The sequence below is a fragment of the Meleagris gallopavo genome, chromosome 9 (assembly GCF_905368555.1).
Source record: "Meleagris gallopavo chromosome 9, MGAL_WU_HG_1.1, whole genome shotgun sequence".
NCBI classification, from domain to species: Eukaryota; Metazoa; Chordata; class Aves; order Galliformes; family Phasianidae; genus Meleagris; species Meleagris gallopavo.
Window position 1 is genome coordinate 9,604,389 of NC_139412.1, and position 15,400 is coordinate 9,619,788.

General features: G+C 34.3%; 1 protein-coding gene across 5 annotated transcripts in view; it reads left to right on the forward strand.

Moving 5' to 3' along the window:
• Window positions 1-15,400, forward strand: part of LOC104912184 (uncharacterized) — a 138,889-nt gene that overhangs the window by 108,374 nt on the left and 15,115 nt on the right. For 4 of the 5 annotated variants that reach the window (XR_014885041.1, XM_085230848.1, XM_085230849.1 and 1 more), the window contains 3 exons: window positions 9,147-9,234; window positions 11,844-11,992; window positions 12,316-12,377. Coding sequence is in view for 4 of the 5 variants with exons in the window: in XM_085230848.1 (XP_085086974.1) it covers window positions 9,147-9,234; window positions 11,844-11,992; window positions 12,316-12,357 (279 nt within the window). In the remaining variant the exon portion in view is untranslated. The remainder of the gene's footprint in view (window positions 1-9,146; window positions 9,235-11,843; window positions 11,993-12,315; window positions 12,378-15,400) is intronic. The other variant, XM_085230851.1, reaches the window with a different exon arrangement.

A 15,400-nucleotide genomic window follows, 5' to 3' on the forward strand; every position in this document is an offset into this window, starting at 1 on the left:
AACCCTAGCATACAATTCTGGGTAGTTTTCTGCACTCAGACAAGAAGGCCTCATTCAGTATCTCTAATATCTAATTCAAGATATTGTATATGAGTGTACTTGTATGCACAATTTTAGTATATATTATGTACTTGTAATTACTTCAGAATTTATTGTAACTGATCATGTTCCACAATAAGATTCATTGATTTTTTTGGATAAAGAAAGCCTTCACTTTGCTCCAAGAAAATAAGTAGCCTGTGCTGAAGAAATTCTTCCCTTACAGGTTCAGTAAAAGGTTGGATAGCGTTGCCTAACTGTCCTCAATTGAGCAGAGAAATTTCAAAAAAAAATAATAATAATAATAAATCAGTGTGTGGCAAGAAGCCAGTAATTGGAGATGGGGGGGGGGGAAGGGGGGGGGGAAAGAAAAGCTAATATAAGGTGGAAATTACACTGGATTCCAGTGTTTATTCAAATAAAAAACTTAGATGATGTTAGAATCAGGCATATGTGTGTGAACATGCCCACACATAAACAAAATTTTGGGGTAATGCTAATTGTGCAGGTAAGGTACAGGTGAAGCTGTTTGCATCAGTTTTGCTTCCTGTTTTCACAAGAGCTTTCAGAATCTGAGTGTGAAATAGTAAGGAGATTATAGTTGAACTTCAGAGGACTGGTACTGACAGTTTGCATGCTTCATCCTTTAATGACTCTATCTTCAAAGGAACAGTGCCATCTTCATCTCAGAATAGACTTTATTAAGTCACTTTTTAAGCAGTGCTTGCTGTTTTTTGATGTGCTGGTCAAGCAATGATACTGAATGTGGTCATTTGGGATTACAAGCCTCATCAAACCATTTTTGAAAGCCTTCCTATTGTGTTCAATGAGTTTTGGGTGGAACATTTTTTTCAGACATTCTTTGTGCATTTTTAAATCATATTCTTCAGTTCTGCCTTTGCAGTGTTCAGATTTGCTGCCTAATTTTTTTGAGTTTTCCTTTTTCTCAAATGCTATTTGTCTATAATTTTATTCTGACAATTTCTTGCTATCCCAGGAACCTCAGCCCTGAAATATCATTCCTTTCTACATTGCCAGCATTTCTCTATCTTCTTTCAGATCTGCTAGGTAGCTACCTCTTAGCTGGTTTGCCAGCAAACTTTGAACCAGATCCTTCAGAAATACAAGAATTAGTGTGCTGCTTATTGCTACGTGTTGTGCTAAACTGAAAACACAGGCTTTGATCATACAAGGACTGCATGATTGCAGGGTTTATGATACATCTTTAGACTAGATTTTCTGAAGTCAAACTCCTGTAGAATGAATTTTACTTTCACTATGCTTTGAGAATTCTGTATGTTCTCTACTTCCAACTACAGTGCAAAATTATTGCAATTTCCTTACTGTGCAGTGTTTTGCAAAGAGCCCTTGTCATCAATTCTTTTCTGTTGAAAATAGCCAGAAAAGGGTCACTATATTAAAATTCTGCATGTGTGTGGCCATATAGTAGGCATATATGTGCTGTTCCTCAAGTACTTTAGTGCAGAAATGCTGATAACACCATATGGTGTGTATAAGATATGCTAAAGAAGTGATTGCTATACAACTCATTGTTTTATAGCAGTCCATTTTGTACTGACTTATTGCAATCCTAACACTAATTTATTCAAGACCTTATCAGAAAAATCAATTTTTTGAACTACTTCACGCTGTGTTTCTCAAAAATGTGTATCCCTAAAGTTCTTGCTCTTCCAGTCATTAAAACTGCACATACATATATATGCGCTGTAACTTGGTGGGATGATTTCCACAGCTGGAATGTGGCCATCAATGGCAACACGCTGTTCAGAAAGAACAGATGAATGAGTAGGCATTGCCCTCTACATCAAGGAAGGAATAGAGTGTGGTCCAAAGATTGGAACACCTCCCCTATGAGGACAGGCTGAGAGAGCTGAGGCTGTTTAACCTGGAGAAGAGAGGAAGACTTAAGAGTGGCCTTTCAGTAGCTAAAGGGGGATATAAGCAAAAAGGGGACGACAGGTTCTTTAGCGGGGTCTGCTGCGATGGGACTATGGGAAATGGTTTCAAATTAAAAGAAGGATGGTTTAGATTGGACATGGTGAGGCACTGGCTCAGGTTGCCTTGAGGGAGGTAGTAGATACTTTCTCCTTCAGTACATTCAAAGTCAGACTGGATGGGGCTCTGAGCACCTGACTGAGCTGTAGCTGTCCCTGTTCATTGCAAGCGAGTTGGACTAGAAGACCTTTAAGGGTCTCTTCCAACTCAAAAGATTCTATGTTTCTGTCTCTTATACATTCAACTGTACATTCTTTTCTTTTGAAGTTGTGCTTTTTGTGCTGTAGTTACAGCTAGGACCAGGAAAATAATACTTAGTCAAATAAAATCTAATAATTTACTCTTTAATTAAGGGGAAATATTTCTAATATTTCTATTTGTTTTTAATTATATCATGGAAAATGAAGAAGCTGTGACTTCTGTGAGTAGTTTGTCACAGTTTAATCAGTAGGACTGTAATGGGTGCTAGCAGAAAGATTGAATGAAGTGAATGTTGGATGCCACAATTAAAAGAGCGGATATGAAATTTGAAAATGGTGGGGTCTGGTGTGTCGATTACACAACGCACTTACTGTTATTTCTCATCAGAAGATGGATATACTTAATGCATTTAGGAAGGATCTCAACCAGTCTAGAGATTGAGATATTCTTTCCTTGCTCAGAAGACTAGACTCAAGCTGAAATATTAAAATAAAATGATTTTTAAACACCTTGGTCACTAATAAAACTGCTTGACTGTTCTGTGGATTGCTTTTTCTTCTCCTGCTGGATTTTATTTTGAGACAGCTTGAGGACTGATTGAAATGCTAACTCTGTGCCATAGAAGAGGTTTCACTGGATATTACGCAAAACAGAAATGTGCCTGTTCATTAGAAGATTTCTGAAACTAGCAAATAGACCAGTGTTCAGCCCTGAAGCATTAAGGAAGGTAAATATAATGTTAAATTGGTTACCAAGGAGGTGTAGCTGGATCGAGTTGCTATGGAAATCTTTGGTCCCTATTCAGAGAGGCCAGCGCTGCATTTGCAGTTTCTAGTTCCCTTGTGTTAACCAGATAATAACAAAAATGCAGAAGCAGAGGGAAGAAATAGATAATATTTCAGTGATATGAATCAGGATTTTGGAAAAAGACAGGTAGAAACTATAGAAGTATGAATTGAATGTCCGAACTTTATTTCAAATTCATACTGTTTTACTAATTGAGAGAATGCTCATATTGACAGTAAGAAAGAAAAGACTCGTTAAGGTGTTCGTAGACTTTTGGTGACTAAGTTACGATTACTCAGCTTACCTTGGTGGTTTTTAGCAAATCTCTAAGTGCAAATATTAAGATATGTTCTTATTATGGAATCTATGTGTTTCCCTGTAATGGACTTTAAGATCTTTGGGATTACTTCCTAAAGCATATGATTATACATGGTAATGAATGAGAAGTAGATTACGGACAGTGAAATGCTAGGCTAACAGTACAATGTGATGTTTAAGCATAGCTTAATAATAGACTCTGTCACATATTTTGACAATGTAGAGAATATTGGTTAGACTCAATATATGATGGTCTTAGTTCCCACAGGCAGCATGACTCTGTTGTGCATTTGAAAATAATGTACGGATGATAAACTTCTTCAAACAATGCATTGTGACTTATTGATGTTGGTAATACTAATAACTATTACTGTTGTAGGGCATGAAATCAGGTCAAATGGATAAAATACAGAATTAGAATTCTAGAATAGAATTCTAAAGCATAATTTTAAAGGGAAACCAAATTAACCCAGACTCCTTTCCAGTCTGTTGATTTCAGAATTCAGTCTATGCAGAATGAAAGCAAAAAGAAAATCCACAGAAGTGTTTTTAGAAAAATAGGATTTCTGACCTCTGGTGTGCGACCAGCAAAATTTGCATCCTTTACAAGGTAATTAACTCTCTAATACCTGGAATTCATGTAATACTTTGAAATATGTACTTTACAACAACAGATGGGGTGATTAAATTGTGGCTTATTATTCGGTCCCCTAACACCAGATACCATTGTTTGATTTCCATTTAGTAATGTTGGAGCTGTTGTGTTTGTATGTGTTCAAATTTTAATTACGATCATTTCCCATGTCTGATATTTTCTTTCATTTTTAATACAACTGATTAGTGTTTCAGAGCCTCCAACTTCACTTTTGCCATACAAATGAGACTTAAATTCTTCAAGGGTTGCAATATTAACATTTTCATAGTTGAGAGTGTTGATTCTTTTTTGCTAGTATTCATTAGAGTATATTACTTTAAATTTTTTGCTACTGAAGATTATTATTCCTTAGGATAGTGAAGCTTATAGGTGACTCTTGTCTAGAATTTCTAAGGGTTATGGTTCTGGGTGCCTTTCTCTAGATAGCAGTCTTATGCCATATCGTGAGGTATGTAGAGTCTAAAAAAAATTTAGAACCTTTGAAAATCAAAATGTAAGGGCGTAATCTAAAGAGGGATATTCTGTATTTTCATGTTGATTGGCTGATACTTGATTAAGGATCATTAATTAAATTTTAGTGGCATTAGTATATAATAGTTCTATGACTATCATGGTTTGGGGAAGATGTGTTACCTATTCTGCATGTTCTAATAAAACCTTCAGCAGAGGGAGAAATAAGAAACTGCCCCAGGGCTAATCTCTTAACAATCTCTAAGTTCAACTGAATGAGCTATCTGGAGCAATTTGGTTTACAAGATATTATTTATCATTAATCACTTCAGAAAGTCTTGAACACATTATCTCTATACTGCTGGAAATGAAATGAAGTATACTCTAGAAGTGCATACTTTATGTTTAGATTATAGATATCAAAAGAAAGAGTTTTGAGGTTGTGTTTAGAGTACAGTGTTTGGTGTTACCTGCCTAAAAAGTTTATCAGTGGAACTCATGGTTAACACTGCAGGAAGAAACTCAAGATTTGGGTGACTTAGCTTACTTGGTAGTTTTCACTGTTCTGCATTCCCAGCATCTAACCACATGGCTGGTGGGATGATTATTGGTCCTGTTCTTGGTGTTTAAGTATAGTTAATCTCTAGTCTTTCTAGGATAGATATCTTGCAATATTTTCCGCTTAAGCTAACTAAAATCTGTAAATACTAGATATTCTTCTGATATTTTTTGTAGTTTGATATAATTTAGAGTGATTTCAAGTTTAAGAACAAATAATGTTTTCTGTTTGTTTTTTTTTTAATAAAAACATAACTAAGCAAACTCATTATCAATTTTAAAAGATTTACTTAAGGACCATTTTTAATTGTTGCAGGGAAATAAAATGCAGAAGCAAACTGGTGGAATGGCAATTCAGTAGATGACCTTTAATTTGAGCACGTTACTTGGGATATTTTTAGTACTGAAGATTCAGTACAATGGTATGAGATTAAGGAAAAAACACACATTTGTGTATGAAACTTGAATTTGATAAAATACTGTTAAAATACTAATTCTTATGCTAGCGTAGGTAAAGTAAATTGACTTTACTATCTCTGTAATGATTTGATAATAGTTGATAACAGTCTTTATAAGTGAGCAAGTGTAACCTGTAGACACTTAATGGTACATATTTTTGTATTGTATATAAAAATGGTGTGTCATTAAGACAATTGAAAACAGAATTATTGTGACACGATACTATTAAAAAAATTGGTTTAAAGTATGATTGTTCATTCAGTCCTAGCTGAATGAACCTCCCTCTCTTATCTCTGAGTCGCTTTAAATAAATGTTAGCTGGTAGTCACTAGTTGACCAAATATCTAATGAAAGGTACTGATCAGGAGCAGTACTTTAAAAAGCTGTAGAACAATTCCTACACTTCTCCTTGTGGTAACTACCAGTTACCATAAATCAGCAAGATATCATGACCTGAAGAAAGTACTCTACCACACATCTCATGAATTGAATTAGGGACAAAGAAATATTTTCTTTATGCATCCTTTCACTGCAGCTTCCATATCAGCAACTGGAAAAAATCCAGCTTGTGGAGAAATCCAAACCTTAGAGAATAGATATTTGTAATAGAGTCATGTAGGCAGAATATAGGAAAATATAGGACAGGGAGACGGTAGTTTAAGTTGACGCTTAACCAAATGATAATATTTTAGTTTATTATTTAAGTACCTTATTTTTCAGAATCTGCATCACACAGTTCCCTATTCACCTTTTCTGGGCCTTGCTACATGTATAACAGCATATTGTGCAAAACCAAGATTTTTCGGTGAGAAGTGCTATGTTTCTAGTCATGTTGCCATGCCTTAAATTTTCTTGCTTTATTAAGAACTGCTGAATCATATGCCACATGGTAAATTGTTTACAGTTGCTGTTGGTCAGAATTTTTACTTAAGGTAACTTTTCATAAGTTTCATAAGCATTTTTAATCTTTTTGTTTCACATGTATTGATGGAGGTTTGCTCTCAAACCAGATATCAAGAGAATCATTGAATTGGAAACAGATTTTGGCTACTTGTATGTAGTAGAAAGATACAGTGGACAGCCCAAATACAGGGATTTCAGTCAAAATCTGACCTTGGAAGGACAACTGAAAATCCAGTTTGGAGTGGGAATGGTGCTCTGTAGACATGATCATTACATACTAACATACATACGTATGATAGCTACAGCAATATTAGCAAATATTAAACACAAACACATTTTAGCATAATCTCTGTCCTGTTTATGATGTGTGAGATTGCTGATGGATCACAACCCACAGCTGATACTGTGTTTCTTAATAGTAAAATTAAGGCTCGAATACCTAGTGATTTAATTACATAAAACCTGAAATTAGAATCAGACTTTCCAACAGTCATTAGAGAGAAAATTAAAGGGTCAGACTTTGAAAAACTGCTCAAGACATCCATGTTCCTTCTCCCTCTTACTCTTAAAATGCTTAATGACAACAAGTTGAGCTTACTTGATAATCTGCTGATTTTTTTTTTTTAAGTTCTAAAATAAGAGCTAACCTCCTTTGAAAATATGACCCCAATGCTAGCAATTTGAGAGCTACTTATGTATTTAAAAAGGCTTAAAAGTCAAAGAATAGAGAGTTTCTGATTCCTTTTGAAGGGAAGTGGTAAAAATGATAATATTTGCCCCACTGAGTAATGTGTTTAGCTTAGTTTTCAAGGGAGCGATAACAGGAAGACACTCCAGAGCTTATATGGTACAAATGACATTTAATTTTACAAGAATGGCTTATATATTTGTACTCTTTTTTTTTTTTTTTTTTTGCCAGAAAACCTAACAGAGGAAGATAATATTTGCTGATTTGCCTTAACACAGTTGTCTGAACTGTTCAATGCTGCTGTTCAGAGCTAGATTTGTTTAGATTGCTGGGCAAATATACAAACTGCAAGTCATGGAAAGAACATGTGGTTAAGTCTGAAGATTGTTTTTCAATAAAGATAGTCTGAAAAATAGATGAGCAATAGACACTGAGGGATATATTTTTTTATCATCACATGTACCGTTTGGGGCCATATGAAGCATTGATGGGGCTGAGTTAATTGTGATTGCTTTCAATAAATAAAGGAAAAATGAATTCCTTCAGCTGTAATTTCAAAACCTGTAAATACTAGCATATATTTACACATTTTAGAAAGATTTAAATTATAAAAAGAAAGTTAATCAGTTTGTAATAATCATAGTCAGGGAGAAACTCCATTGACAATTGTAAGAATAAAAATAAGCATCACAATCCATAATTGCTATGTTTTAACTTACTTTGTAGAGTCGGCCTTTGATTTAACGTATCAGTTAATTAGGTAAAATAATTACAGTTTTCTATTAAATAGATATTCTAGACATATGGCAGATCTTAATGGGAAAATATGAAGATTGGTAACCATGCTGCAGATGATACTGCTGCTCAGAGCCAATTTAAGATGTAATTTTTAACAAGTTACTTTTACTTTACTAGACCCCAAAGTACTGTCATTACTTAGCTCGTTCCTCACAAGCTCATAGAAGTTTGGTATCATTGAGTATGACAGGATAATATGATGCACTCTATTTTTCCAGAATATAAAAATAAATGTTTAAGAAATAAGCTATCATCAAACGTATAAAAGAAAGAATTTTGATGGCCTTATCGTGAATTGATTAAACATGAGAAGAACTTTGGAAACAAATGCAGATTTGTTAGCATCACCACATGGCATGTATAATATTTTTCTGAAAGAAAACAGAACTATGAAAACATCTATTCCCTTTAGGCAGATTTGATTTGAATACAGAAATATACCTTCAACTGTTAGAATGCTCTGACTTTTAAAGCAACATATTATCTTCTGGTGACATACTTTAAATCCATACATTGAGGGGGAGAAAAAAAAAAAGGAAAGCTCCAACTTCTATCAATGATTTCTTTACTGCCTAAGCCTTGTTAAATGGTCAGCTATTTGGATCTAGTTCTTCCTAAATTACAATCTTGTCCCTGCTCTATTTGTTGCAAAGGTCAATGTTCCTTCTTCCCAGATACGCACCGACATTAAGACAAACGTATGGTTTCTACAGCACTTCTAACTCCATTTCTGCACTATGAACTTTTGCTTCAGATTTTTGAATCTGTAGAGCACAATTAACCAGTACAGCCTTCAAAGGAAGCATACTTTTGCAAGCATAGCTGTTCTGGAAAATGTGCCATCCCCACTCAGTAGTCAGTGTGGGATGTTTCCCCTGTTGCTTCCTTTCATTTTTAGCTGTTCCTCATCTCCAGTCACAACAGCCTGAGCAGAGATTTTTGTATATCTCATTGGTGGCAGTTTCATTCAGATCGCATTCTTGTATTTTCCTTAGGTTCATAATCTTTAGTTCTGAAAAAAATTATTACTTCTGTGTTTGTGATATGTGGTATACTGATCGAACATGTATAATACTCTGGTAAGTAGATGATGACTTATAGCACTGACCAGAATACTTTTAGTACACTTAAAGCTCCTCACTGTTTATTTTACTTATTTATGTACTGGGGGTTATGTACTTAACCAGCTTGCACTGCCCTATATTTAGTTCTTGTTCTTTTTTTTTCTCATCAAAACCAGCATCATACATGTATGTTATTTTTTTTTTTATTAAGATAAATTCTGCCTCCTCAGACATTGGATATGCAACTTCTGAAGATCTCAAAAGTTCTCAACTTGTCAAGTACTTTGAATTTCAATCTGGTAAGCACAACAGTATAACTACAACTTTTAAGTATAGAACAAATGAGTTTATTTTAACTAGAAAATATACATGTATTGTGGTTTATGCTAATAGTATAAGACATCTGGGCATACTGTACAGATTTATTAGCACAGAGGTCTTGAGAACAGTGTTTAAGTGTATTTGGGTGTCTACTAGAATAATTTTTATGTAATTGCACAGGTGTTTTGCATAAAAGAGTAGGTGACTTCTTTTTACTATGTTGAGAGGGAACAAAACAAAACAAACAAACAAACAAAAAAAAACAAACAAAAAAACCCCAAAGCATAGAAATTATGTTAAAGGTTAGAAAATACACTCTGAATATATTAAAAAAAGAAAAAGAAAAGAGAAATACATCTTTGTGCCATAACTTTATGATTCCAAGATCTGGGACCTAAAAGTAAATAAACGATTTGATAACCTTCAGAGAGTTGAAAACTGAATTGGATTCTCTGAGTTCTCTAGAACAATCTGGATTTGTCTATTCAAATCTAGTACGTAGAAAAATACAGTCTCATGTTTTATGTGAAGTTTTATCTTAAGTAAAGATGAGAAAGTGATATTCTTGAATGTGTTTTTGATTTAAATTGTTATGAATTGTAACAAAGTTCAATGAATTTGCAATGGAATTTTCCTGATTTTCCCCTCCTGCAATGGAAAGGCCACATGGATGTTAAAATGAAATTCCTTGTTTTCCCTTTTGATGAGATGTAAATAATGTATTTTATTTTGAGTCAAATCATAACAAATGAAACAAATTGAGCAACATTTAATCATGGATCTATCTGAACTTAATTAGTGTCTGCCTAATGTTGAGGCACCAAAGTGCCTCTTGGGAGTTGTGTAGGTGTGTCATGCCCTCCTTTCTCCCGCTTTTCCTGGCTGGCCTACATTTCTTATGCAGAATGCAGTTTCCTTTGGCTAACAACAGCAGGTCTTGCAAAATCCTGTTATAATCCATGCCACAGAGAGAACAGGCTTCAACAGAAAGAGCATCACAGCAAGCTGACCGTGGAAGAGCAGTACATTTTGAAAGCCAGTATTTATGCTCTAGAAAGTAGAAAAACATAGAAAAAGTAGAACTGTGTCTTCTTTAGATCTTAAATGTTAGTGTCTGATTGTGTGAATGGTCTCATAGCATTCAAGTGCGGTTGTGAGGCAGTTGCTGTTCTGGGGTTAACTGAAACTGTGATGAGTTGGGCAAACTAACATGTTTCCCCTTGCGTGGAAACTACAGCTCTGATCTTACTTGCTGAAAACCAAGTTTTCTCCAAATTCGTGGAAGACAAATTAGAAAAACACAGTGAAGATAAATGCTATGTCTTATAAAATGAGAAAAAAGAAGCACACGCAAGATGACTCAATGCACAAGGAGATGTAGTGGTCAGATGGGAATGTGTAAGTGAAGAAAACTTGAGGAAGCAGGGATGGCAGACATACAGATATTTACCTGTGGTTAATACACTGAAGTGTTGCAGGCTGAAATTACTCATCTCAGTCACTTTATTGAGCAGCCAGATATGATATCCTGAAAAGGATGATATATATTACACATATATACATATATATTATATTCAGACATGAGCACTGAAAAACTAAAATTTTGTTAAATTTTAGTAATCAAACCACAAAATATGCTTGGTAATTCTTTGCTGTGATGACTATTAGGGAGGAAAACACAGGCATAAATGTGTGTTGCACAGTGCAGAGGGCAAGAAAACAACACTTCACAGTTCTTATATAGGTGATATTTCTGTGTTTCTTTGCAGTAACTTCTGATTCTCCATATAGTTTAAATATTGGGAAAAGAAGGTACAGAAAATAACAATAGCTTAAATTATGACTACATACTAGAGCTGGGAAAATATCCAAAAATATTTTGGAAAGGAAGTTTCTGTCAAAATTTGTTTGAATTTCTAAGAAGCTTTCAGTCATATTTGTGTTTTTTTTTGTTCACCTGCTGAAGGAAAGTTTTGATGGAGAGGGTACACCCAGAAGTGAATTATGACATTGTTTGAACAAGTGCTTGAGTTTGGCATAAAACTTGTAGTAAAAGTGGGGGAATAGCATCTCTTAACTTATTCTTACACAAAATATTGTGAATGTGGTTTAATATGGAACTAGGTGTAGCTGAACTGGACTCAAGAGCAGAGCACTCTTCATTTTTAGGTGCCTTGAGGTCTAGGTACTGCATATTTTTTCTTCTTGGAATGAATCCAAATGTGTTGACTTTTTTTTAACTTGGGTAAATTTCTATAGTCACTATATTCTTGAGTCTTGCAGTTTTCCATTTTTTCCATTCTTGCAACTGAAATTCTCTTAAATTTTGAAAACAAAGAAAAATGAAGTCTTGAAGATTACTATTAAAAATATGTGGTAGTTAAATGATGTTTATTCTCGGATCAGTGTGTTTCACTGTCTTGCAGCCTCAGAATAAATATTATTCTTAGCCTATCTCAGAGCTTTGGAGAAGCTGAGATAAACTTTGGATACTCTTGCCATGTAAATGAAACAGCATCTAAAAAAACCAGGTAAACATGGGGCCTCCTGTAACAACTTGTTCCTTTCTTTTTATCTCTTTAAATAGCAAGTATTGTAGCACTGTTCTGTACAAGACAAAATCAGTTAACTAACATAGATCTGCCATATGGCAAGTCAAAGAACAATGTTGGTCCACATGTGATCAGTAACAATGGCTGGACTTGGGTGTTTGGAAGGACTAAGAGACCAGGACAGGTATGCAAACTTTCTCTGTACTCCTCTAGCCCCAAACCAAAGCATGAATATTCTGGGAAAGGGATTCAAAATAGATTAACAAACTTCTCATCAAATTTCTTCTGAGAGACAATTAGATTGGTGGATCATAAAGAATAGAAGTGCTGTATGATTACCTTAAATAAATCATATTTCTTAGTATTGCTAAATAGTTTTATCTAGAACTGTTACTAGAGCTAAATTGATCTACTTAACCCAATGGACACTTTCAGTTGAATGTTCTGCATAGGCTCCTCCATGATTAAAAAGCATTATTTAAATTCATTTGTGTGAATCTGTAACAGAGTACCTTAATTACTCTCCCTGAGATGGAAGGATGTTGCTGATGAGAAAAGAAAATTGAAGTGTAAGTCTGTTTCATTTTAAATTGTACTTTTGTGAGCACATCAAGTTTTCTAGCCTTCCTGTGTAGATCTTTTTCTTTTTTTTTACATGCTTAAATATCACTGCCTTGCAGGAATTGTTTTCATCTTTGTATCTGAATGTACAAATTTTCTAGTTTTATTCTTCGAGTATCAGGTTACCCTTCTCTATTCTCCATTTTGCTCAATTTTCCTGGGATTTCCTGAGGAAACTCCCGTTTGATAGTTCTGCAGTGTTATTTGCTGCTGTCTATATCGTACTTTAGCTAAGATAAATATTTGGGAGAATAATTACATTCCTCAATTCATAAATTGGCCTAAAACGCACACAGGCTTAATCCAGCTACTGGTACTTTCAGCCATCGATCTGACAAGATAAATATTCTTTTTTTTTTTTTTTTTGCCTTAATCACAATTCACTAATCCTAACAAGACAGAATGCAAGTATTTTAAATATCAGTGAGCCTGATAGGCTACAAGGATTTCTAGTGGGTTCCTGATTCTTTGTTGACTGCTTAACTTTTTTCTTATAATGTGACACTGATGCTAAATATTTCAGTGCTTACATGTCTCCTTTGAATGTAATTGTCCTAATACCTGTGATTCTTTGTTATCGGAAAGATTTTGCTGCTCTGCAATCCCTATTTTTCCAGTATTAATTTACTTTTAGTGATGTTAATATAATTTGTTGCTACGTCTCTGACTTTCAACTATAAATCATAGTGAACTCATCTAATGGCTGATTTTAAACCAGGTTAAGTCAGCAAAACTGCTTAAAATTGCTAGGTGTGTATTTTAATGTGTCAGCTGCATTGATTTCTTGGAAGTGTAACAGCTTGCCCTTTTCAACAGAAGACTCAGGTACTAGAAATGGATGTGTCTTTCTGTAGCTAAAATTTAAAAATTTCTTTTATTCACTAAAAATTAGAGGATGAAAACTGAAAACTCCATATACATATACATAAGCATATTAACAACCAGAGATGCTCTATGTAAATGAGAAGAAGATAGTGAAAGAAAATAACATGAATTGCTGGGGAACATAAAGTATTAGCAAATAGGGAAAATTGTGTATGATATGGATGAACAGTGTGATTTTTGCTTAGCCTAAAAGTTTTCGCATTGGACACTCTGAAATGAGATTTGAAAAGAGTTGAAAACAGTAAGAACAGACCACAAAATAAATTAATTAGATTAGAGATTAAGTGGTGATAATACAAAGAGACTAATGAGGAATAGAATTTGTAACTAGGCCAGATATTCACATTGGGACATTTAAACTTTGGACTGTTTTTGAAATTCAGAAATGTTGCAAAGAATAGAGGGATGAGTACAGGGGTTAATCTCTCACTGGAGACATTTCTGATTTCAAACTTGTCTGGTAAAAATTTATAGGAGACTATCTTGGGATACATCAAGCATTGCAGAGCTCCACTAGCTGTGAATGGTGAATAGCATCATTAAATGTATGTGAAGTAATTTTTGCAGTTAAGTTACACTTTCCAAAACTGGTTGCCTTCGTCCAAAAACATTCCCAACAACTTTCATATAATTAGTTTGTTTGTTATTTCTTAATGGATATTACATTTTATAGCATGACCTTGAGAAACAGAGAGAGTGAACAAACTAAGAGGGATAAAACTTTCTCTGGAGGGATAGAAAATGTTTCTAGAGCACAACTAAATAACCCGGAAAAGCTTATTTTTTCTCTGTATTCATTAAAATTCTAATTTTACATGAGGATCTCTTGAGTACTAACTAAGAGAAATAAACCAGTTAGAGTAAGAAATATGTCTAAATAAAAAGAAACTTCATGAAAATTGAGAGAATGTTAGAGATGTGTATGAAGGCCCTGAGTGGAAATGATGGATCATAAAACTTCCTTTTTAATCAATCTCTAAGCTAAGTAATACAAGCTCTGGTATCACTAGGTCGATATTCTGGTATTGACATAATTTTAATAAAAAACATGTAAGAACAATTTACTACTCCAATCTCATCTGAGCTTTACTTCTTTCTACTGATGAGAAAAGTACCATAACAGAAGGGAATATTCCTCTAAGTAACTTCCATTGCAGACTTTAGTAATTATTATTTCTCCCTTGTCTAACTGGGAGCTCTTTTGTCACAGGTAAATTAGGTCAGAACAAGAAATACAAAGTGGAATTAAAATAAGTGGCTGGAGGAAAATATTTTAAGGGAATGAATTGTGAAAAGATAGATTAGAAGAAAAGCATTCATGGCTACTGTAAGAATACAAGTAAGACCTACTGAAGCAGATCACTTGAAGGAAAGAAAAAGGAGGCATTTATATCAGATTAAAATGTGCATAAGTAAAAGAGTTTTTGTGCCTTGGAATTAGTGACGAAAGGAGGGCAGGGAATTTTGTTTGGTATGCAATAGCAGTTCAGATGTTCTTCTATATTAATCTTCTGTGTCAGCTAGTTTTCTGATACCGCACCTGAGCAGTCCTTGGCAGCATTGAGATATATATTCCAAAGGAATATAACAACACAAGACAAAACAGGTCAGGAGGATGAGAAGCGCTGAAAACCACAAACCCCAGATATCCACATGATAAAAGTAAATTATGCAGAAAATAATGAATGAAAAAAGCTCTCAGACTGATTGTGAAATAGGTTTTCCCTTTCATGTGAGTAAAGTATTCCTGCAAAACCTAAATAAAATAAAATAAAAAAAAAAATAAAAAACTCCCACAACATAGGTTAGCTCAACAGTTATTTTCCCAGGGTGTACATAGGCAGAAGAGATCTCTTAAATCCATTTCGCAAAACAAGAAAACAAACAACAAGCAAAGAAATATGGCGTCTCATGGGGGGGAAAATTACTGTGTCCTTCAGGAAAAAAGAGGTCTACTGTGCAGTTCTGTTCCTAAAGAATTTAAATATTTTTATCATTTTAAGAAAATTCAGGTAAAACTCAGATCTTTCTTGCCTGCTTCCAAGGATAATTTAAAACAACTGCCTACATTCAGATAGCATTTTTC